Source organism: Manis pentadactyla, chromosome 10 (genome assembly GCF_030020395.1).
Source record: "Manis pentadactyla isolate mManPen7 chromosome 10, mManPen7.hap1, whole genome shotgun sequence".
NCBI classification, from domain to species: Eukaryota; Metazoa; Chordata; class Mammalia; order Pholidota; family Manidae; genus Manis; species Manis pentadactyla.
The window spans coordinates 124,487,025-124,510,988 of record NC_080028.1 but is presented as its reverse complement, the minus strand read 5'-3'; the positions used below and the strand labels follow the sequence as shown (position 1 = coordinate 124,510,988).

The following is a 23,964-nucleotide window of genomic DNA, read 5'->3' as shown; positions in this document are numbered from 1 at the left end:
CCGTTTCTCCACGGTGGGCAAAATCCCTGCATGGGTCTAGAGGCAGTTTTGCAGTCTGACCTGAGTTCAAACCCTGCCCCTGCTACTCCCTTAGGAAACCACCTTGGCGTTCCAACCTCAGTTTTCCCATCTGAAAAAGTGCCCGGGGACCCAGCTCCTAGGGTTGAGGTGAGGAATGAAAGGGAATCACATACGTTAAGTTCCTAGCACAAGCGAGGAAGAAACCCTTGATGTCGGTCTTTGCAATTTCAAACAAATGTAGAGAAACGGAAAAAGAGGAAGGAAAATGATTAAAGGGCTGGGAAATCTCAGGAACAAAGCTTTAAGGAGTGTCCTGCTGAGAGTTTCCTGCATCCCTTCTGTGCCCTGTGCTGGTGCCCAGAGCGGCCCACCTCAAACATGGCTCTAATCATCTCAGTCCCTGCTGGAAACCCTCTGATGGCTGCTGCTGCTGACAAGATAAAAGCCAAACACTTAGCCTGGCACCTGCAGTCCTTAAAGAACACTCACCGCTCCAGCTGACCTCTGCAGGCCAGTCCAGGTGCCCAACATACCATGGCAGATCACAGACAGGCCCTCAGGTCTGTGGGTGCCACATTCCTGAACAAGCCCTGAGCTGCGTGTGTCGGAAGTCAATCTAACAGGATTGTACAATCAACCCTGAATGTAGTATGCAGAGGGTTCCAGTAATATTCACCATTTGCTTTTCATATACTCAATATGTGGAATTACAAGTCATAAATGACATATGATTTATCTCCAGGTGGCCGTAAGCCCACCATCCTGTATTCTGTCACTATATGACCCAACTTCTATTGTGTCACTATATATACAGGAATAAGTGAGAGAGCTGTTTTTAGTCACCTCTTCCATGAGAAAAAAAAAAAATCCAACATTTCTAAGTCTCTTATTAACATTGAGGCACTGTAAAGCTTTATTTTTAACCATATCTTAAATTTGTTTACTTGCTTAAATAATACATGGATATTTTGTCCATAAAAACATTTCAAACAATTCAGAAAAAGAGGAAGTTCCCCAAAACTTTCCTCAACCTGTCAAGTTCCAGTCCAGTCCAATTTCCTCCTCAGAGGTCAAATTTTGTCAGTTTGATGTGTAACCTCTGAGACATTTTCCGTACTTGCATTTATCTACAGGTACTTTGGTTATGCTTTCAGAGGTTGGTGCCATTTTATGTGTTCTGTTTTCCATATTTTCCTTTTCCTTAACAATACGTGTTGGAGCGTTTTTCATGTCGAAACTTTAGCGCCCACTCCATACATTCTAAGTGCTGCATGATATTTTATATATGGATATATCATAATTGATTTGGCACAGATGATTACAGACTGGAAGTCCAACAACAACCTGGTCTGGACTACATGTGTGTTTTGTTTGGCTAGAACCAAATTTTGCCTGTTATAAATTGAATGCAAATGGTTTTGGGTAGAATAGGTCATCTCTAATTTCTACACAGGACCCACCATTTCCTATTGTCTTACAGGCAGCCCGGTTTATACACTTTTATTACTTTCCTGGCCCCTGTAGGCATTTGAGTATCCAAACCCTTTATTTTAGCCACCCTTTTATCTGTATTTAAAATTTTTTTGTAATATGTTCTTATTATGAACAATACTGAAATGAATAGCCATGTCTTTCTCTCTCTACGCTTGTGTGTATTTTTTTTAAATTTTATTTTGGCATCATTAATCTACAATTACATGAGCAACATTATGGTTACTAGACTCCCCCCATCATTGAGTCCCCACCACATACCCCATTACAGTCACTGTCCATCAGTGTAGTAAGATGCTATAGAGTCACTACTTGTCATCTCTGTATTGTACAAATGGTAGGATTTGTTTCCTTCTTACGGCTGAATAGTATTCCATTGTGTATATGTACCACATCTTCTTTATCCATTCCTCTACTGATGGACACTTAGGTTGCTTCCATTTCTTGGCTATTGTAAATAGTGCTGTGATAAACATAGGGGTGCATATGTCTTTTTCAAAGTGCGCTGCTGCATTCTTAGGGTAAATTCCTAGGAGTGGAATTCCTGGATCAAATGGTATTTCTACTGTTAGTTTTTGAGGAACCTCTATACTACTTTTCACAATGGTTGAACTAATTTACATTCCCCCCAGCAGTGTAGGAGGGTTCCCCTTTCTCCAGATCCCCGCCAACATTTGTTGTTGTTTGTCTTTTGGATGGTGGCCATCCTAACTGGTGTGAGGTGATATCTCATTGTGGTTTTAATTTGCATTTCTCTGATGATTAGCATTGTGTGTATATTTATCTAAGGTAGGTACAAGAATTGGGCTTGCCTAATGGCAGTGAAAGAAGTCATCCAACCCAAGGTGCACAAAGTTAGGAGACAGACACCATGGTTATGAAGTGGAAAAAATCAGAGAAGCCACCTGAAAACTATTGCTTATGTGCTCCATGAAGAAGGGAGAGTTGTACTGCTTAAGACTGGTAGCTGTTGGATAACATGCTATCCCTTCCATATTCCTGTTGGGTTTCAGCAGGGAAATGCTCACACACATGCACACATGGGGCAGGGGTGGTAGGGAACAAGGTTATGTGGTTATGTAGCCAAGAGATCTGTGGCCGATTGCTTGGGAATCAGCGGCTCCTCTAGCCCCAGCTCTGAAAGAGCTCCAGAGAGGAGAGGAAGTGGAGCAGAGGCTCTGGGCTCTGACATTCATCACACCTCGGAGCATTTCTTCAGGGCTGGCCCCTGGATTCATGGCTCGGCAAGCCTCACACCATGGCTAATGGGCTCCCTTGGCTGAGGTCAGTCTGAAGGTTGGGCTCCTGTTTAGGAGGCTACTGATGCATGAAAGCTGCCCAGCGGGCAGCAAGCTCTGTCTGAGCTACTTCTGGGGCTGATGGCTTAACCGAGGGCTGGTCTAACACCTTGGCGGTAAGTGTGGGCGTGGTGGTGCTGGGAGCCGGGCCAGTTTGAGCTGCGTGGGCTGGTCAGCTAACCGTTGCATTCCTAAGCTCTTTGTCGGATTCACAGCTATGAGTTGGTGTTAGTCTGTGTCTCAGTCAGCTTGGGCTGCCGTGACAAAATTCCGCAGACTGGGTGGAGTAAACCACAGAAACTCATTTCTCGTGGACTGGAAGTTCCAGATCAAGGTGCCGGTAACACTGGTGTCTGGAAAGAGCTCTCTGCTTGGATAGCCATGGCCTCCCCTTGCTGTGTCTTCATGGAGCATTTCCTTGGTGCCTGAGGTGGAGAGAGAGGGAGGTAGCAAAGGAAGCAAGCTCTTTGGTGTCTTTTCTAAGGGCACTAATCCCATCATGAGGTCCCCACCCTCACGACCTCATCTAAACTTAATTGTCTCTCAAAGTCCCTATCTCCAAATACCATCACAGAGAGGACTGGAGCTTCATGAATTTTGGGGAAACAGTTCACTCTGGCAGGAAAATATGGCCAAGGCTGGCTGAGTCAAACTTGGGTGTTTAATATAGAAAGTTGCAAGACAGAAAATTATCAGAAAGAAGAAAAGTCTCCTCTGCTGCTAGATAGGAGACCCCTTCTAGACATATATGAACAAGCGTAGGTGGTGTCTAAATCAAATCTTCTGATACAGAACGGGCTGTGGGTAGGAGCCTGAAAGCTGATATGATTTTGTCTTGGGTTTAAGTTACTTTCCCCCACTTAATCACTTTCCAGACTTGGAAGAATTACTTAACTTTTCTCTTAAATCTAGTGTTCTCATCTGTGAAATGGGAATAAGAAAAGTTCTGGGGATTAAATGGGACAATAAATGTAAAGTTGGCACAGTGCTTGGCAAAACTCTGTGTTTCACAACATTTCAAGGCATTCTGAAGGCAGAAAGCTGCTGTTGCTGTAGTTTGTAGTTTTACCTTCCTGTAACACTGACTCGAAACTTCAGGGGGGGAAAAAAAAACCTCAAAAAATGTCTTCAATGCCTTTGCTTTTTCAGCATTCATTTAATCATTATCAGTGCATGGGCACTGCACACAGCCCTCCCCCTTTTTTTTTCCTGGCAAGATTGTTATAATGTGTTGAAAATATTAATTATCCTCTTCACCTTATACATAGGACTGGAAAAACAATCTTGTTGCTGTGCTTGGTAGGAGAACAAGTGCCCGTGTATGTGTGTCAGTGTGTGTGTGCAGCACCCATTGTCCCCTCAGGTCATAGCAAATTATTGATGCCAGTTTCTTTAAAAAGACAATTAATCCAATTACCTTCTTGTTGAATCAATACTAATGTCTTTTTATTTTTTTCTTCTTTAACTTGCAGATTTCGGCAAGCCTGGCTGTCAGCAGAGCCGAGGTAGGAAATGGGGTTTTGTTGTCTCTTTGGAGGACATTTTGAAATGGTTTTCTTTTGTGGCGCGGTGAAATGGGTGTTGGAGCTGTGATTCCTCTTGTGCCATCTCCTGCTGGTTTGGACCATGCGTTGGCAGTTGCCTGGTTTCCATGGTGCTGGGTCTGGGCCTCACTGGGTCACCCACGCTGCTCTTCAGGGAGTGAGTGCCGAGTAGCCTGAGAAGGTGGTTGATGGTTTCAAAGCCAGATCTCCTGCTTGTTCTGCCTTGGTGACTTCGGAGTCTGCCTTTGTATATACGCATCGTGATTTGCGCTCCACTGAAGTGATGTTCGTCTCTATGGTGTTCTCCCAGCCCTCCCTCCCTTCCCTCTCCCTGCCCGTCCTCTGGAGCATGAAGGGACTGTGGCTGATGCTGACAATATTGGCAAAGATTAAAAGAGACATTGGTCAGAGATCACCAGCAAGGGGACCATCCGTTGGGAATTGGCTTTGTGTCCTTTAATGGGTACCAGCAAAACATGCACAGTGGCATGGGGCCGACACTCTCCCACTCCCAGTCTTGTAAGGGCAGAGCCCAGAGCACCGACTGGGCCTCAGGAGCTCAGGTTCTGTGTGACATCGTGCATTGTTGTAATGGCGGAGACTCACTTGCCTCATGTATTCAGTGAGGATAATTACATCTCCTTTGATCCATCACATGGTTGTAGGGAGGGTAAAATGAAATCAAGGGTGTGGAGGCAGATGCTGGCAATGTTGTACAAAAGTAAGAGGAGATTCTTATCAAGGGGTGGAAATTCCAGTTCAAAAATCTACAGCCTTAGATATAAGAGCTTGGTATGCAAGTTTTCCATGAACTACAATGCATTAATTATGCAAATGTTATTTTAGATGCCTAGTGAGGCAGATATGTGGGGGGCAAAGCAGTGGATGAGAAAGGGGGGCAGAAAGCAGAAGGATGGGGTGGAGGTAAAGAGCCACTAGTATCACCTGTGTCCCAATGACCTTGTCATCAGTTACTTGCACCAGTCACTCATCCATCCAGACTTAGTTTCCTCACTTTTAGAGTGAGAATGACAGTACGCATTACCTGAGGTGGTTGAGAGCATTAAAATGTCAATGGCAGTGTTTCCTATTTTAGTTTGCTGTAATCAGAATATCAATTTCCATTCATTCAGTACTTATTACATAGCATTTACTGTATAAAGGCTTTACATACATCCTCTTATAACATCCTCACAAAAATCTTGTGATGTACAGGCTATTATAATTCCCATTTTATAGAAGAACAAACTGCAGCTCAGAAAGAGTCACTTCCCTTAGAGCCACTCAACTAATGAGCAATAGAGCTGGGATTCATAGCCATGTCTGGTGGGGCACAAGGTGCTGCCTACTAACTGCCATGCCACGTGTCTTCGTTCAGGCTGCGTAGCAGGATAGCATAGACTTGATGTTCAAGTAACAGAAATTTATTTCTCACAGTTCCGAAGGTTGGGAAGTCCAAGAATAAGGCCATGCAGATCTGATGTCTGGTGAGGACTCTCCCTGGTTTGCATATGGCCATCTTCTCATTGTATCCTCACATGGTAGGAGAGTGGAGAGAGGAGCAAAGTTCTCCTTTCTCTTCTTATAAGAGTACTAATCCCCTTCATAAGGGCTTTACCCTCATGATCAAGTTATCTCTCAAAGGTCCCACCTCCTAATATCATCATTTTGGGAGGACATAAACTGTCCATAACACCGTGTAAACCACCCAAATCATGGCCTGATGCACAGCGGGTATCCAATCAATGTTAGCTCTGCCACTCCTTAGGGCTGATTCTGCTGTCTAAATCATACCTGGGTGTGTCCCAGTGCTCTGTGGTCAGCACCATGGACAGATGCTGGTTTCCTGTGATGGACCATCTTTCTTCCCTTCTGCAGGCTCACATTTGTGCCACATTTGGCAGTTTAAAACAGACATTCAACAATAAAAATACCTTTACATATGCTGTCCCTTTTCAATTTCACAGAAAGCACATATGGCAGTATATTTGTTATCACCATTAAAAACTGAGATTGAATTCAGATTAAAAATCAAATTTTGGGGAATTGAAACACTTTAAATATTTGTCAAATAATGTTTAATGATTTAGCACTTTCACTTCTACTCATATGCCCAAGAGAAATAAGTGCTTAACTCCACCAGAAAAATATACAGGAGATTTTATAGGCACTTTATTTGTCATAACCAAAAACTGGAAACAAACCAAATGTCCATTAATAGGATAGTAGATAAATAAATTGTGGCATATCCATGCAATGGAATATAAGGAAGCAATCAAAAATAATTATCTATAGATATATGAAACAACTTTTATGAATCTCAGAGACATAATATTGAGTGAAAGAAAGAGAATAAAAGAAAATTCCCTCTATGATTTCATTTATATACACACAAAAAGAGCAGTCACCTCTGGTCATAAAAGTAACAATGACAGGTACCCCTGGGAGATGTTGACCAGGTAGAGGCACAGAAGAACTTACTGGAGTGATGGAAAATTCATTTCTGGATGTGGTTACACAGGTAACCATCATATGGAAAATATGTGGAACTCTACATGTAAAATACGTGCACATTGTAGTATGTAATTTGTATACTAACAACTCAACAGAAGCTGCTTGGCAAAAAAGAAAAGATGAAAAGAAAACACAAACACAAAAACCTATAAAACAGGATAATGAAAACAATGACGATCGGTCGGGGATGTGGGATGAAGAGAATGAGGAAGTGTAGGAATGCTCAACATTGAACTGCAGATCAAAAATAGCCTAAATTCACTTATTCATTAATTTATTCATTTATTTTTACTCCAGACTCCTATTTCCCATATGGAACAGGTATTTTTAAAAAAACTTTCTCTCCTAACTATTGTTTCTAAGGCTAGACTGTAATTGCTGCAGCCAGATCATATTTTTTTGCACTACCCGCGCGGAGGTAACCTTTTATTCATTGAATTTCTAATGGCAATTCATCAAAGCAAGTGATCACCGTTATTTAATGCATGATCCATATTCATGGCACGTTCTGTTAGGTAAATAATAGTGGCCCTGGGAAAGTGCTTCTGTGAGGTCCTTTTCCATCTCAAATGACTTTCTTTTTTCCCTAAGTACAAGCAGTTGTAATTTAAGCAGAACAAACCCCACCTGTGGAGGAGTCATTGGCTAACGGGAGGTGAGAAGAATTACAAACCCACAGAATCAGGGAGAATGAATGGCTTTGCCAGTTCCCTTTCTCTTTGCAGATTGACAGTGAATATGTGAATAACGTTTGCTAAATCTGGACTTTGAAAACATGACAGCAAGCTGTTTGTGCCAATAATTTTTCATGGCATATGCCACCCCTCCCCGCACCACACACAGTTTTAATAAGATGGCACATGGACTATTGAGAAATGTTAAAACCCTGCAGAGGAAAGAGCTTTATCTTTTGACCAAATTCTGCCCAGCAATGTTTATGACAGCTGAAGAATTTATCTTAAATTCCCTCTGCTAGCCGCAAAGCACATGGCCCTTTGTCTCCGAGCAGCCTGTAAGAACCAAACTAAGATGTCACATACATAATATAACAGATAAATGGCCCAATTTCCATGTCCACATGATGAATGGAATGCAAGTTCAGCACACACACATTTGCACATTAATTGGCCCTGCATGGTTCCATTTTGTTCCTAAGTTGCTACTGTATGTCTCATGGACTCCTTCCCCTTCAGAATCATTCAGCCTGTTTTATCACACAAATGCATACACGTTTCCCCCCTGTTTGTCGTCATGCAGCTTGCCCTGCTGAGAGAGAACCAAGTAACCTGGGCACAGCCATTGGGCTGAAATGCCTACGCCTGAGTTCTCTCCACCACCAACTGCACGTTAACACAAAGATCTGAGAACCAGCTCCACAGTGGCCTTGCTGACAGCCAGACAAAGCAAGTGGCAGGCGAGGATGTTTGAAAAAAGTCATTTCTTTTCCATTACCAGTTGGTTTCTTACCTCACCTTAATGATTTCCTGTTGATAGTTTAATGGCAATATAAACCCAGTGGAGGGCCTCAATTTTGATAGATTGGCCTGCTCCTATTTCATGGCAAAGCAATCGAACGGAGATTGATTGATATTACAATTTTGCCATCCCAAATGATTGCAGTGGCAAACAACACAGGTGGCAAAGCCCAGTGGCCTTTATGAAACGTTGGGAGAATCTCCCTCCCACCAACCCCCTTGATCTTCCAGGAGGAAACTTCAGCCTAGACTAGGGAATCATTTATTTCTTTCTGTCTTAGCTCTGAGTCTCAGGAAAGCAAACCAGGGCTGCAGAGCCCCTTAGAACTACTCTGGCCCATTTGGAGAGAAACCAGTGCTTTTGAGATTTTGCATTTCTTCAGCTGTAAGCAATAGACCAGCCCTGCTCATTGCAAGTCACTTGAGAAACCAGAATAGTTTATAAGGGAAAGTTGAACTGCAGCAAGAGGGTCACAGTGGAAAGAGTGTGAGCTTCGGAGTCTTACAGATGACATAGGAGTCATGGGTCCGTGTCTTATGAACTGTGTGCAGTGGGCAGGTCACTGAACCGCTAACCAAGTCTCTTATCAGTTAAATGGGGATAATGAAACTACCCCAAAAGGCCGGTTTGAATTTTAAAATTTGATGATCTATATGCAGTGCCCAAGACAGTAACTAACACAAAGTAGATATTCAACAGTTGTATTTTGCTTCCTCACACAACCCCTGTCCTTCATCTCTTGTGTAAAGTAAGATAAACGCATAACCTAATTAGAAATTTATTTTGAGACCTGTGGCTTTGAAAACTTGCTGTAAGGATTTTGTGTCTAACCGAGACCCTAAATAGGTAGAAGTTTACTTATGTGACTTAATTCACATGGGAGTTAATGGCCCTTTTCTCTTCACCAAGGACAAGATCCCCTTGAAGATCAGAAATACTTCCCAGTCAACACCCTTGGTCTTGTCTAATTTTGCACACTCACACTTTAATAGTCTTCTCTGTCCTTGAAGCCAGCTCGAAAGAGTATTCAAAGAACCTTAAAAAGCATCTGGCCTTCATTTAAGGGCCCAGAATTCTCAGTTGGAGATGTGGTTGACATTTTTGAAATTTGATGGGTATTTAAATGATAGCTGTCATATTTTAGGCACAGCACTAGGCACTGGGATACATGTACAGTTTTGACACACTGTCATACCCTCCAAGGATGTGTGGCCCAGTCGGGGGACGTTATACCAGAAACACTGCAGTAACAATTGTTTCCTGAGGGCCAGGGTTCTCATAAGTGTAAAGCTCTCCCCACAGCTATGCTCCATATTTGGGTTTTGGATCTGGGTACAAACGTGAGTGAGCCTAGACAGGAGCGGGGCCTTTCCAGAGGAGTAATAAGCAGGCTAGAGCCTTGGAGGGTAAGTTAGGTTGTCACCAAGTGAAGTGGGGAACGTGAGAAAAGACATAACTGGGAAAGAGCTGACATGTTCAGGAAATAAACACTAAAGGAGTGTGGGAACAGTGCAGGAGAATGGAGGTCATGGCAGTGAGCAGGGGAAACCAAGGCCGAGTATCCTCCTGGAAAGCAAATAGGAACAGGGTGAAAAAAAACACAAGGTGAGGGTATTGAATGATTGGATCAAGGAGCGTGAGCACTGGGTCGACGGCACCGGGTTTGGCAAGCATACAATCATTAATGCCTCAAGGTAGGTGGGAAGTTAGATGTGGCTGAAGGAGTAAATGGAAAGAGAAGACACGCAGCGCAGATCAAGCGTTCAAGGGCCAAGCAGCTGAGTCCAGGGAATGATGGTCCCTGACTTGAAGGGATTTTGAAGACTGGCAGAGGCTTGGGTATGTTGTAGATCTGGAGGGAACCAGGGATGGGGATCGGGGCACAGGTGACATTTACCCGCTGCAGAGGGGCCGGCGCGGCCCTGGGGTGCTGTGCTCTGTGCACCGCTGTATCACCAGGGCTCAGCACTGTGCCAGAGAGCTGTGCTGTTAACTGGACCGAGAAAGGGCATTTTTCCTCTGCGACACTGAGAAAGAAAGGATGGAGAGTGAGCATGCATACATTTTAAGAAGGAAGAGAGCTGGAAGGAGGTTCCGTCTGGCAGCCTTAATTTTCCCAGTGAACAGCAGAGGGAAATCTGTGAGCTGAGAATAGGGACAGAGAAGAACTGGGGAGAAGGGGGAAAATAAGGAGAGAGAGGGAACCACGGATAGGAGGCGGTGGTGAGAGGCTGGTCAGCAGGGTCTGCCCAGCAAGCAGACATCCGTGGGCACCGGGGGAGGGAGGTGAGCAGGAGCCTGACCGCAGCAGGGGTGGGCGCTGGCTGTCACTCACCACGTGGGTACCAGGTGCCGAGCATGGCACTGCCTTTCCCAGGATCTCTAAAATGAGCGTCATTGCCCTTATTATACAGAGTAGGCAACCCAGACTCCGAGAGGTGAGGTGCTTGACCAAATGCACTTAAGAATTAAATAGCAGGGCCGCTGTTTGAGTCAGTCTGTCCGGCTGCAGCGCTGGGCTCTTGCCACCACGAGCATTACCACTGCATGTACAGAGCCGGGCGCCTGCATTCAAACCCCAGCTCCATTGTTTTCATCCCCAGTCCCCACTAGTGGTGAAACTCGGGCAAATTGCTTAACCCTTGTCCCATTTGTCTCCTCCCTAGCCTGAAGATAAGAATGAACCTTACAACTTTTTAGGAAGGTGAAAAGGAAGGATAGGAGGTATGGAAGGCAATTAGCATTTCACCTGGTGCATAAACAGCCATTAGTATAGGCTGGTCACTGTGCTTATTGTTCTTAATAGTGTCACTGGGAGCCCCTTCTAAGCTACAATAGGAAACAGCAGAGGTGCGGACTCAGCCTGTACACCAAACGCAAGCATCAGTCCTAGAGAGGCTTCCGCAGGCACGGGAATCACTCCACGGAAATTAATTAAAGGTCCCTGGGAAAAGTGAGCCATTAAAAAATTTCTTTTTTCTGCTGCTTCTATCAGGAAAAAAAAATGGGTTTCTGTGACTGTGAGGTTTTGAGGATGAGTTAGAACAATCTCACCGCTTGTACATTCCAATGGAGTTCATGAGAAAAGTAACCAAGAAAAAATAAAGCTAACTTTTAATTCATCTCTGACCATATGCCAGGCACTCCACAAGTCATTTTATGTACTTCATTTAATTTCACCCTTACAAGCTCCCTATGAGGAGGGTCCTATTATTTTCCCTATTTTACAGATGAGCAAACTGAGACTCAAGGCGGTTAAGCGAACAAGTCGCAAGCGTAATAGGAGGGGGGCGAGAAATCACATCCATGACTGTGAGACCCCAAGGCCAGCTGAGGTGACAAGGACGGGCAGCCAGGAGTCACCTCCTGTCTCTCAGACACAAAGGCTGGGCCTTTCAACCCCTGAAGGAAAAATCTGGTCTCTCCTCTTCTAAATCCTCCCTGCGTCTAAGCTTTCCCCGCCCTGCTCCCCAGCCTCATTCCCTCTCTGTCTTAAGATTTTGGGATCTTAGCTGTGTCTTCAAACCCATTCCCACACCATGAATTATTTCCTACAGTTTTGACACCATTTATTTCCATAGCATTATACATTCCAACCTTCTGACTGTTTAAGATCAAAAGATGTGCTCCAGGCTCACGTTTCAGTCTAGCTCCCAAACTCCCTGCACCGAATCAGACTGAACAGTGGAGGCACCAGCCTGTCGTAGTCTGTGACGTTGCCTGATCCCAAGGGCTCAGCAGCTTTTATCAATGGCAGAGGAGAAACCCATGGTGGTGGGGTTGTCCTGGAGGAGAGGGGAGAAGGCTTCCAGACGTGACGATTGAAGGGCAGTGCTGGGATGTTCGGAATCACCCTGGGGGTGGGGCCTTTCCACTGGTTGATTGCGGAAGCCAGAGACAAAGTCAAACACTTATAAGGGGTCAGAGTAGAAGGACGAGGTCCAAGTGGGGAGCTTTGGGGTGCTCTTCTGAGAGAATCATGGAAATACTGGTCCTAAGGGGGAAGGTAGGGGCCTATGGTGGTGTCCAGACCAGGCTCCGGGGGACCTCGCTGGGGGAGCACGCGCTGATTCAGCAAGCTTAAAGAGCACCGACTACTCACCAGCTAGCTGCTCCTCTAGACCCTGGTCACTTACAGCAAATAAGGGACATTTCCTGCTTTCAAGGAGCTTGTGATCTTGTAAAATACACAGATGGGTGAACAGATCTTTTAGCCAAGGTATAAAATAGAGGAGCATTCAAGGGAGAGAGTGAACACCTACAGGGGATGATCGAGTCTCCTGGGAAGTCTCGGGAGACTTCCAGATGGCACAAGCCTCCGTTTCCCACTCCCTCACGTGCCCTCGCTCTAAGAGGAGTAAGAGGTATTGGGGGCCATCTACCTGGTCACCCCACACCATAGCATATTTTAATAATCTGGAACCAGTTTGACAAACAGCAAAGAGACTACCTTGGGTTGACTGTGTGTGGGGGTGAGGGACGGAGAGGAGAGAACTGGAGAGTCAGCTGGACATGTGGATCGGCACCTGATAACAGGGGCATTGAAGGTGGCTCTTCACAACGGCAGTGGTGGCAATGCCAGCGATGGTGGTGGTGGCCGTGCTGGCCATGAGAGCTACCAACATTTGTGGAGTGCCCATTGCATGTTAGGCACTGTGCTAAGTACTTCACATGGATTACCTCATTTATTCCCTCCAACAAACTTGAGCAGATGAGTATTAATATAACCTTCATTTAACGGGTGAGAAAATCAAGTCTCAGAAGAGTTGATGGGATCCCTCCAAGGCCATATGGCTAGGAGGCAGTTGGTATTTGATTCTAGGCAATTTGCCTTCCGAACCAGCAGCCCGGCTAAGATGGGGGAAGCAGGCTTGGAAAACCTCTTGGGTTAAAGTCTGCATTGCTCAGCACAAACCTCTCATGACAAATGATGCTAACACACTTTGGAGAAACTTCTTGACTACGGCTGTTTCTCGGCACTAATGTAGCTTGACTCGGGGCTGATATCCCACTTATCTCACCAGAATGACAATTAGGAGGAAAAAAAGAGTTATTGCTATTCCGGCTTCCTCTATTGAGCTATGAATAAATGATGATGGCTGTGAAATAGTGTGGTGTTTAGATTGTTTCTGGTAAATTAAAAAAATAAAAATTGAATAAAGTGGTAATCCACGCAGCCGTTTAAATAAGAGGAGTAGAACAAAATTCGTAAACTCTTTGAGCATCTTTCTGGCCTTGTCATCCTAATGTAATTAGTTTGCAAAAATATTAATTAATACTCAAACAGCTGACATGTTTTACATGTTGATTTGAAATGCGTTAATCATGTTTTATACTTTGCCCTGGTACTGTCCTCAGCAGGGACACGGGCAGGAATTCTGGCCCTGCCCTCTCCTCCTTACAAACTGGCAGCCTTGTAGATACTGAGAGCTCTTTGCAATACTCAGAGCTGCTTGCACCACTGGAGAGGAGAGAGAATGCTACATAGAAACAGCATGTGGGTGGTTTCAGTTAATGTGGGCGCAGACTGCAAACATTGTGTCTCCAGAGGGCATCCTTAGTCCCAGTGAGTAATTGTTGTCCTGGGTCAGCAGAGTTTTCGGATGGGAAATAGAAGCTGGTGTGGGTGACTGCTGAGTGTCTTTCTGTGGATTGCATTCAGTGTTTGGACTAGATTCTGCCCAGATCTTTCAATGGAGGACATGCTCATGTCCTAGAGGAAGGTACTGAATTCTACATGCGTGCCATGGCAGATCTAGCCATTGTCTTCATTAGGGAATGTCATTTGTTTCTTTGTAGTTTTCTTAGTTAATATATTTAGTCAGGAGAGGCTAGGCTATGCTGAAGTAACAAGTTAACTGGGAAATCTCAATGGCTTACCCAGCAGAAGTTTATTTCTTGCTCATGCTATGTGTCCAGTGAGCACTGGGTGACTCTACAGGGTGGCACTCTTCATGTAGTGATGGAGCAATACAGGCTACCTCTGTTTTGTGTCTCTGCTGTGTCAACACACACCTCTGCCATCGAAATATGGCAGGGGAGTTAAGAGAACGGTGAATCTCTCTAGCATTTTTCATTGTCTCATCACAGAAATGATACACATCACTTTCACCCACAGTCTGCCAGCTAAATCTTGTCCCACAGCACCCACAGCAGGGGGTCTGGGAAACGTGAGGTGCACGTGGATATCCCATGAGAATTAGATCCCTGATGCAGTGTGATAATGATGGCCGTGATAATGGTGGCAACCATCTCTGATCTCCCAACCATCATGCTTCACCGAGCCCTACACTGTGCTTACCCACCGGGCACTCTGTTTTGTACTTCACAGTTCGTCTCAATTAACCATCATTCTTTCCATCATAAACAAGAGGAAACAGAGGCTGAGAAGGGTGAAACTTCTTGTTCACAGTCACATGGTAAGGGTCCAGCCAGGATTCAACTCCAAATCTGACAGGAGCACCTCCAATGGTCTCTGTCTCCCAAAGTTTTTGGCAACTTTTTCTTTTTATAGCAGTTTAGGAGGAGGACCTGGGAGCAAGGCTCTGAACACCCACGAGGAATCAGAATAAGGATCTGTCTCTTTCCAAGGCATGGTATGATTGATGTCCCAAGTTAGGGCAGAACCTACTGCCTTCACAGTCGATTCACATCCTACACCATATATTCTTTTTTTTTCCCTCTTTTTAAAAATTTTGTTATCATTAATCTACAATTACATGAAGAACATTATGTTTACTAGGCTCTCCCCTACCCCAATTCCCCCCAACAAACCCCTTTACAGTCACTGTCCATCAGCAAAGCAAAATGTTGTAGAATCACTACTTGTCTTCTCTGTGTTGTACAGCCCTCCCCTTTCTCCCACCCCCCCATTATGCATGCTAATCATAATACCCCCTTTCTTCTTCCCCCCTCTTATCCCTCCCTACCCACCCATCCTCCCCAGTCCCTTTCCCTTTGGTGCCTGTTAGTCCATTCTTGGGTTCTGTGATTCTGCTGCTGTTTTGTTCCTTCAGTTTTTCCTTTGTTCTTATACTCCACAGATGAGTGAAATCATTTGGTATTTCTCTTTCTCCTCTTGGCTTATTTCACTGAGCATAATACCCTCTAGCTCCATCCATGTTGTTGCAAATGGTAGGATTTGTTTTCTTCTTATGGCTGAATAATATTCCGTTGTGTATATGTACCACATCTTCTTTATCCATTCATCTACTGATGGACACTTAGGTTGCTTCCAATTCTTGGCTATTGTAAATAGTGCTGCGATAAACATAGGGGTGCATCTGTCTTTTTCAAACTTGAGTGCTGCATTCTTAGGGTACATTCCTAGGAGTGGAATTCCTGGGTGAAATGGTAAGTCTATTTTGAGCATTTTGAGGAACCTCCATACTGCTTTCCACAATGGTTGAATTAATTTACATTCCCACCAGCAGTGTAGGACGGTTCCCCTTTCTCCACAACCTCGCCAACATTTGCTGTTGTTTGTCTTTTGGATGGTAGCCATCCTTACTGGTGTGAGGTGATATCTCATTGTGGTTTTAATTTGCATTTCTTTGATAACTAGCGATGTGGAGCATCTTTTCATGTGTCTGTTGGCCATCTGAATTTCTTCTTTGGAGAACTGTCTGTTCAGCTCCTCTGCCCATTTTTTAATTGGATTATTTGCTTTTTGTTTGTTGAGGTGTGTGAGCTCTTTATATATTTTGGATGTCAAGCCTTTATCGGATCTGTCATTTACGAATATATTCTCCCATACTGTAGGGTACCTTTTTGTTCTATTGATGGTGTCCTTTGCTGTACAGAAGCTTTTCAGCTTGATATAGTCCCACTTGTTTGTTTTTGCTTTTGTTTTCCTTGCCTGGGGAGACATATTCATGAAGAAGTCACTCATGTTTATGTCCAAGAGATTTTTGCCTATGATATTTTCTAAGAGTTTTATGTTTTCATGACTTACATTCAGGTCTTTGATCCATTTTGAATTTACTTTTGTGTATGGGGTTAGACAGTGATCCAGTTTCATTCTCTTACATGTAGCTGTCCAGTTTTGCCAGCACCATCTGTTGAAGAGGCTGTCATTTCCCCATTGTATGTCCATGGCTCCTTTATCAAATATTAATTGACCATATATGTCTGGGTTAATGTCTGGATTCTCTAGTCTGTTCCATTGGTCTGTGGCTCTGTTCTTGTCCCAGTACCAAATTGTCTTGATTACAATGGCTTTGTAGTAGAGCTTGAAGTTGGGGAATGAGATCCCTGCCACTTTATTCTTCTTTCTCAGGATTGCTTTGGCTATTCAGGGTCTTTGGTGTTTCCATTTCGTTGAAGAATGTTGTTGGTAATTTGATAGGGATTGCATCAAATCTGTATATTGCTTTGGGCAGGATGGCCATTTTGACGATATTAATTCTTCCTAGCCACGAGCATGGGATGAGTTTCCATTTGTTAATGACCTCTTTAATTTCTCTTAAGAGTGTCTTATAGTTTTCAGGGTATAGGTCTTTCACTTCTTTGGTTAGGTTTATTCCTAGGTATTTTATTCTTTTTGATGCTATTGTGAATGGTATTGTTTTCCTGATTTCTCTTTCTATTGGCTCATTGTTAGTGTATAGGAAAGCCACAGATTTCTGTGTGTTAATTTTGGGTTCTGCAAATTTACTGCATTCCGATATCAGTTCTAGTAGTTTTGAAGTGGAGTCTTTAGGGTTTTTTATGTACAATATCATGTCATCTGCAAATAGTGACAGTTTAACTTCTTCTTTACCAATCTGGATTCCTTGTATTTCTTTGTTTTGTCTAATTGCTGTGGCTAAGACCTCCAGTACTATGTTAAATTACGGTGGGGAGAGTGGGCATCCCTGTCATGTTCCCGATTGCAGAGGAAATGCTTTCAGCTTCTCGCTGTTCAATGTAATGTTGGCTGTGGGTTTATCATAGATGGCCTTTATTATGTTGAGGTACTTGCCCTCTACGCCCATTTTGCTGAGAGTTTTTATCATGAATGGATGTTGAATTTTGTCGAATGCTTTTTCAGCATCTATGGAGATGATCATGTGGTTTTTGTCCTTCTTTTTGTTGATGTGGTGGATGATGTTGATGGATTTTCGAATGTTGTACCATCCTTGCATCCCTGGGATGAATCCCACTTGGTCGTGGTGTATGATCCTTTTGATATAGTTTTGAATTTGGTTTGCTAATATTTTGTTGAGTGTTTTTGCATCTACGTTCATCAGGGATATTGGTCTGTAGTTTTCTTTTTTGGTGGTGTCTTTGCCCGATTTTGATATTAGGGTGATGTTGGCTTCATAGAATGAGTTTGGGAGTATTCCCTCCTCTTCTATTTTTTGGAAAACTTTAAGGAGAATTGGTATTATGTCTTCTCTGTATGTCTAATAAAATTCAGAGGTAAATCCATCTGGCCTGGGGGTTTTGTTCTTGGGTAGTTTTTTGATTGCCACTTCAATTTCTTTGCTGGTAATTGGTTTGTTTAGATTTTGTGTTTCTTCCTTGGTCAGCCTTGGAAGGTTGTATTTTTCTAGGAAGTTGTCCATTTCTTCTAGGTCTTCCAGCTTCTTAGCATATAGATTTTCACAGTAGTCTCTAATAATTCTTTGTATTTCTGTTGGGTCCGTTGTGATGTTTCCTTTCTCGTTTCTGATTCTGTTGATGTGTGTTGATTCTCTTTTTCTCTTAATAAGTCTGGCTAGAGGCTTATCTATTTTGTTTATTTTCTCAAAGATCCAGCTCTTGGTTTCATTGATTTTTTCTATTGTTTTATTCTTCTCAATTTTGTTTATTTCTTCTCTGATCTTTATTATGTCCCTCCTTCTGCTGACTTTAGGCCTCATTTGTTCTTCTTTTTCCAATTTTGATAATTGTGACATTAGACTATTCATTTGGGTTTGTTCTTCCTTCTTTAAATATGCCTGGATTACTATATACTTTCCTCTTAAGACTGCTTTTGCTGCATCCCACAGAAGTTGGGGCTTTGTGTTGTTGTTGTCATTTGTTTCCATATATTGCTGGATCTCCATTTTTCCATTTTAATTTGGTAGTTGATCCATTGACTATTTAGAAGTGTGTTGTTAAGCCTCCATGTGTTTGTGAGCCTTTTTGCTTTCTTGGTACAATTTATTTCTAGTTTTATACCTTTGTGGTCTGAAAAGTTGGTTGGTAGGATTTCAATCTTTTTGAATTTACTGAGGCTCTTTTTGTGGCCTACTATGTGGTCTATTGTGGAGAATGTTCCATGTGCACTTGAGAAGAATGTATATCCTGTTGCTTTTGAGTGTAGAGTTCTATAGATGTCTATTAGGTCCATCTGTTCTAGTGTGTTGTTCAGTGCCTCTGTGTCCTTACTTATTTTCTGTCTGGTGGATCTGTCCTTTGGAGTGAATGGTGTGTTGAAGTCTCCTAAAATGAATGCATTGCAGTCTATTTCCTCCTTTAGTTCTGTTAGTATTTGTTTCACATATGCTGGTGCTCCTGTGTTGGGTGCATATATATTTATAATGCTTATATCCTCTTATGGACTGAGCCCTTTATCATTATGTAATTTCCTTCTTTATCTCTTGTTACTTTCTTTGTTTTGAAGTCTATTTTGTCTGATACTAGTACTGCAACACCTGCTTTTTTCTCCCTATTGTTTGCATTAAATATCTTTTTCCATCCCTTGACTTTTAGTCTGTGCATGTCTTTGGGTTTAAGGTGAGTCTCTTGTAAGCAACATATAGATGGGTCTTGTTTTTTTATCCATTCAGTGACTCTATGTCTTTTGATTGGTGCATTCTGTCCATTTACATTTAGGGTGATTATCGATAGGTATGTACTTATTGCCATTTCAGGCTTTAAATTCGTGGTTACGAAAGGTTCCAGGTTACTTTCCTTACTCTCTAAGAGTCTAACTTAACTCACTTAGTATGCTGTTACAAACACAATCTAAAGGTTCTTTTCTATTTCTCCTCCTTTTTCTTCCTCCTTCATTCTTTATATAGTAGGTATCAAATTCTGTACTTTTTGTCTATCCCTTGATTGACTTTGGGGATAGTCAATTTAATTTTGCATTTGCCTTGCAATCAGCTGCTCCACCCTACCTACCATGATTTTACTACCTCTGGTGACAGCTATCCAACCCTAGGAACACTTCCATCTATAGCAGTCCCTCCAAAATAGACTGCAGAGATGGTTTGTGGGAGGTAAACTCTCTCAGCTTTTGCTTATCTGGAAATTGTTTAATCCCTCCTTCAAATTTAAATGATAATCTTGCTGGATAACGTAATCTTGGTTCTAGGCCCTTCTGCTTCATGGCATTTAATACATCATGCCACTCCCTTCTGGCCTGTAAGGTTTCTGCTCTGAAGTCTGATGTTAGTCTGATGGGCTTTCCTTTGTATGTGATCTTATTTCTGCCTCTGGCTGCTTTTAACAGTCTGTCCTTATCCTTGACCTTTCCCATTTTAATCACTATGTGTCTTGCTGTTGTCTTCCTTGGGTCCCTGGTGTTGGGGGATCTGTGGATCTCCGTGGCCTGACAGACTATGTCCTTCCCCAGATTGGGGAAGTTTTCAGCAACTACCTCCTCAAAGACACGTTCTATCCCTTTTTCTCTCTCTCTTCTTCTGGTATCCCTATAATGCGTATATTGTTCCTCTTGGATTGGTCACACAGTTCTCTCAATATTCTTTCATTTTTAGAGATCCCTTTTTCTCTCTGTGCCTCAGCTTCTTTGTATTCCTCTTCTCTAGTTTCTGTTTCATTTATCATCTCCTCCACGGTATCCAACCTGCTTTTAATACCCTCCATCGTGTTCTTTAACGATTGGATCTCTGACCTGAATTCATTCCTGAGTTCTTGGATGTCTTTCTGTACCTCCATTAGGATGTTGATGATTTTTATTTTGAACTCCCTTTCAGGGAGAGTCACGAGGTCCATATCATGTAAATCTTTCTTGGGAGTTGTATTAACAATTTTACTCTGGACCAGGTTCCTTTGGCGTTTCATGTTTGTATATGGCGCCCTCTAGTGTCCAGAAGCTCTATTCTGGAGCTGCTGAGCCCCTGAAGCAATGTCGGGGGTCGCAGGGAGCGGTACTGGTGCCTGGGAGGTAGGAAAGAGCTGTTCCCCGCCTCCCGGCTGCTGTGCCTGTCTCCACTGCCTGAGCCAGTGGGCTGGTCACACAGGTATAAGTTTTTGTCCCAGAGCAGCCGGATATGGATCCCTGCTTTCCACAAGCAGCCAGAATCCCAGTCTCCCCAGGAGCTCTGCCTGTATTAACTTTCCAACCCAGTAGTCATGCAAGTCTCATGAAAGGACCATGAAATGTAGGTTTGTGCTCCCAGAGCAGATCTCCGGAGCTGGGTATTCAGCAGTCCCAGGCCTTTCACTCTCTCCCTGCTCCGTTTGTCTTCCTCCCGCCGGTGAGCTGGGGTGGGGGTGGGGGCTCGGGTCCGGGGAGCCACAGCTCTGGCATGTTACCCCATTCGCTGAGGTCTGCTCTTTTCTCCAGGTGTGTGCAGTCTGACACTGTCCTCTTTCCTGTTGCTCTCTCAGGATTAGTTGTGCCAATTAAATTTTCTAATTGTATCCAGTTTTAGGAGGAAGCCTCTGTCTCTCCTCTCACACCGCCATCTTTAATCCCTCTCTCTATTCTTATAATAATAATCCTATGGAGGATTTGGGACGAATGCAGTTAGCTCCTCTTTATAGGTGCAGTAACAGAGGGCCCAGGAGGATACACGCTAGAGGACATGTGGATTATCGCCAACAGGTTTCTGGAGTCCTGACTCACCCTCTTTGTGTGTATGGGACTGAGGGTCCTCCAGACCCTAGATCGGGGACCCATTACCTTTTGTTTTCCATGAACCTTTTTGGCACCTGGGCCTCTTTGCAGAATAAAGTTTCTTAAAATATGTAATCTAAAATACTTAAGAACATTAAGGGGAGCATTTATGTTATAATGCATTTTCTAAAATAATAAGTGTGATCTGCTAAATCGTAGCTTTCTTATTCATACATTAAGTAACAACCAAGTCTAGTAACTACTCTAGTTTGGAAACACTAATACACATTATGAGATTTTGAGACATCAGTGACAATTATGTCATGTGACTAAAAAATTCTATGATTTCTGTTGGTGTCAAAGTCACAGGGACTGGCTTTCTCCTGTGATCTGCTGTTTACATTTTATAACTAAAGGGAATTTAGAGGCTAGTGAAAATAAAGTTCTGTTTTTCCTGTTCACGTTGATGAACCCACTGAGTTCCAACTAGGGACCACTTATTGATCTTCGATTCTGAATTAAGCCGTCATAGACTCAGGATTACCTGCTGGATTATTCCAGTTGTTTCAAGCCTAGAGCTGGACTGGCCCCAGGTCATATTGTGGAAAAGTGAAGTTTGCTTTTGGTACGTTCATCCATTGGCTCCCTACCACATTTGTCATGTCACTGATGCCCAGTGCCTGGTTTTGATGCTCAGGTCTTTCCTTTTTACCAGAACACATGCAGTATTTAAGAAGACCAGGGCTTCCCAACAGCTTACATTTTTCAATACTAGTTACTATGGTAAGAATTCATACCCATTATTCCACTTAATTCTGGTATTCTGTTACACATATTTTACAGAAAGTAGTAATTACAGTTAACATTTATGAATACTACTGGGCACCAGGCACTCTTCTGGGCACATTTCATATACTAATGACGATCATCATGACAGCAACAGTAGCAGCCATCATACTAGTAGCGGCTGCGATCGCGTAGCCCCCACAGGCTGCCAGGCTCAGTGTGAGCTGCCCGTTTTGTATATTTAACCTCAGTCATTCCCCACCACATTCCTGTTGGGTGTGTATGTGTTATTCCCATTTTACAGAATTGGGAAGGTGCAGAGAGGTTAAAAACCTTCCCCAAAGTCATGTACCTATGAAGCAAAGCCTTGAATTCAGTTCTAACTTTACAGTCTATGATGTTAACCACTAAGTTCTACTGTCTTGTTTTTACTTCATTAAATGTTTCTCAGAACAGCTCCAGAGGTGGATGCTGTGTTTGTCCTCCTCTCGTGGATCAGGCAATGGAAGAACAGAGAGGTTAAGCCTCAGAGTCAGGTGCATTCAACTCAAAGATGGAATAAGAGAGAGTGCAGGTGACCGTCCAGGGAATCTGTATAGCCTGTGCTTGGAAGAGTCATACGTCACTTCTGCCCACCTTCTGTTGGCCAGAACTCAGTCACATGCTCCCATGAAGCTGCAAGGGAGGCTGGGAAATGCAGCCTAGCTAGGATCCTGAAGGGAAAAAGGCATGGGTGTTGGTGAATCAGAGCTGTCTTTGCTACAGGAACTAAGCACAGTCCCGTGAGCTCATTTTCCTGGGAAAGCACGTCCCCAGCAGAAGCGGGATTGGGGGCAGCATCTGGGTACCTCACCCCACACTCTCCTAGCCCACCCCTGATCCACAGCCCCCTCTGGTGCCTGGACTGGAACTTTACCTGCTGTCTCAGGGGCACCAAGTGCCTACGCTGCCCTTGAGGGTGACTTGCAGACTGAATTCGACTCAAATGCATTACTGCAAATTAGAGAACATGGAAAATCTCATGCTGTGGGGATTTGGACTCTGGGTCTATTTTGAAAAGCCATGAAGAGTCTGCCAATGAAGTATTGTCAAATAGAAAACAGATTAAAATATATGATAGTTTATTACTATACATGTAAATGGGTATTTAAAATGTAGTCTTATCTTTTTGAAGGAAAGTGATTGCTAGCCTTTCACCCTTTGGTTTGGCTTGTATTTTTAATATGAATGATTCAGCCCCCACCTTTAGGATCTTCTGCTCAAAGCCCTCTCATGTGGCCAGTTTACTGTCACACGCATAGGCCCACGGGGCAGGTGGGAGAAATGTGTACTTCAGTCTGACACCATTTAGGACCATGGGCTATGTCCCCTCTATTCTCAGATATCCTGTGTTATAAATCACAGCCTCACTCCAATAATGCTTTTTTTTTTGAGGAAGGGGAGAGTATGTGAACAAAAGCAACACAACATTGATTTAAAAACACGTTCTGATTTCAGATATTTACAAGATCATGTGCATATTAAAATTGTAAAAATCTTCTCATACCCCAAAAGAGAAAACAAACCAATAAACAGGAAAAACAGCAGTAACTTTGTCCCTGAGGACTCTTTTCTTCAAATTCTCCAAGTATGAAACAGTGACTTTGTCCCCGATGGTTCTTCTCTTCAAATTCTCCAAGTATGAAACAAAGCTACGTGAAGACTGCCCGCCTCCTAGCATCCCATCTTACCCTGTAGGTAAACAGACTGCCTTGGCGGTCCATGCAAACCCAGGCATGGATGGCAGACTCCCATGGTCCCAGTGTAGGACTCTGCTCATCTTTCTGAGTGAGGGATTTGACCACACGTGTCCCTCTGCTTCTGGAGTCTGAAGCCTGTTTCTTTGAGGCTGAGTGTGCTGAGCAGCTGCGTCTGATATGCGTGGTGTTTTTGGCCACCTACCCTTTGTTCTCTCTCTTTTGCTCTGAGTAGAACACCAGCCACATAATACAACTGGGTAAGAAAACCACTTTGATGAGTGACTTTCCTGTGGATATATTTCTTTTCTTTCATATTTTAC

At 43.4% G+C, this 23,964-nt stretch overlaps 1 protein-coding gene across 22 annotated transcripts in view; it reads left to right on the top strand.

The window, feature by feature from the left end:
* The window catches only part of RBFOX1 (RNA binding fox-1 homolog 1), a 1,882,478-nt gene that overhangs the window by 457,892 nt on the left and 1,400,622 nt on the right, over positions 1–23,964 (top strand). For all 22 annotated transcript variants that reach the window (XR_008992290.1, XR_008992289.1, XM_057487615.1 and 19 more), the window contains exon 4: positions 4,283–4,315. Coding sequence is in view for 20 of the 22 variants with exons in the window: in XM_057487615.1 (XP_057343598.1) it covers positions 4,283–4,315 (33 nt within the window). In the remaining 2 variants the exon portion in view is untranslated. The remainder of the gene's footprint in view (positions 1–4,282; positions 4,316–23,964) is intronic.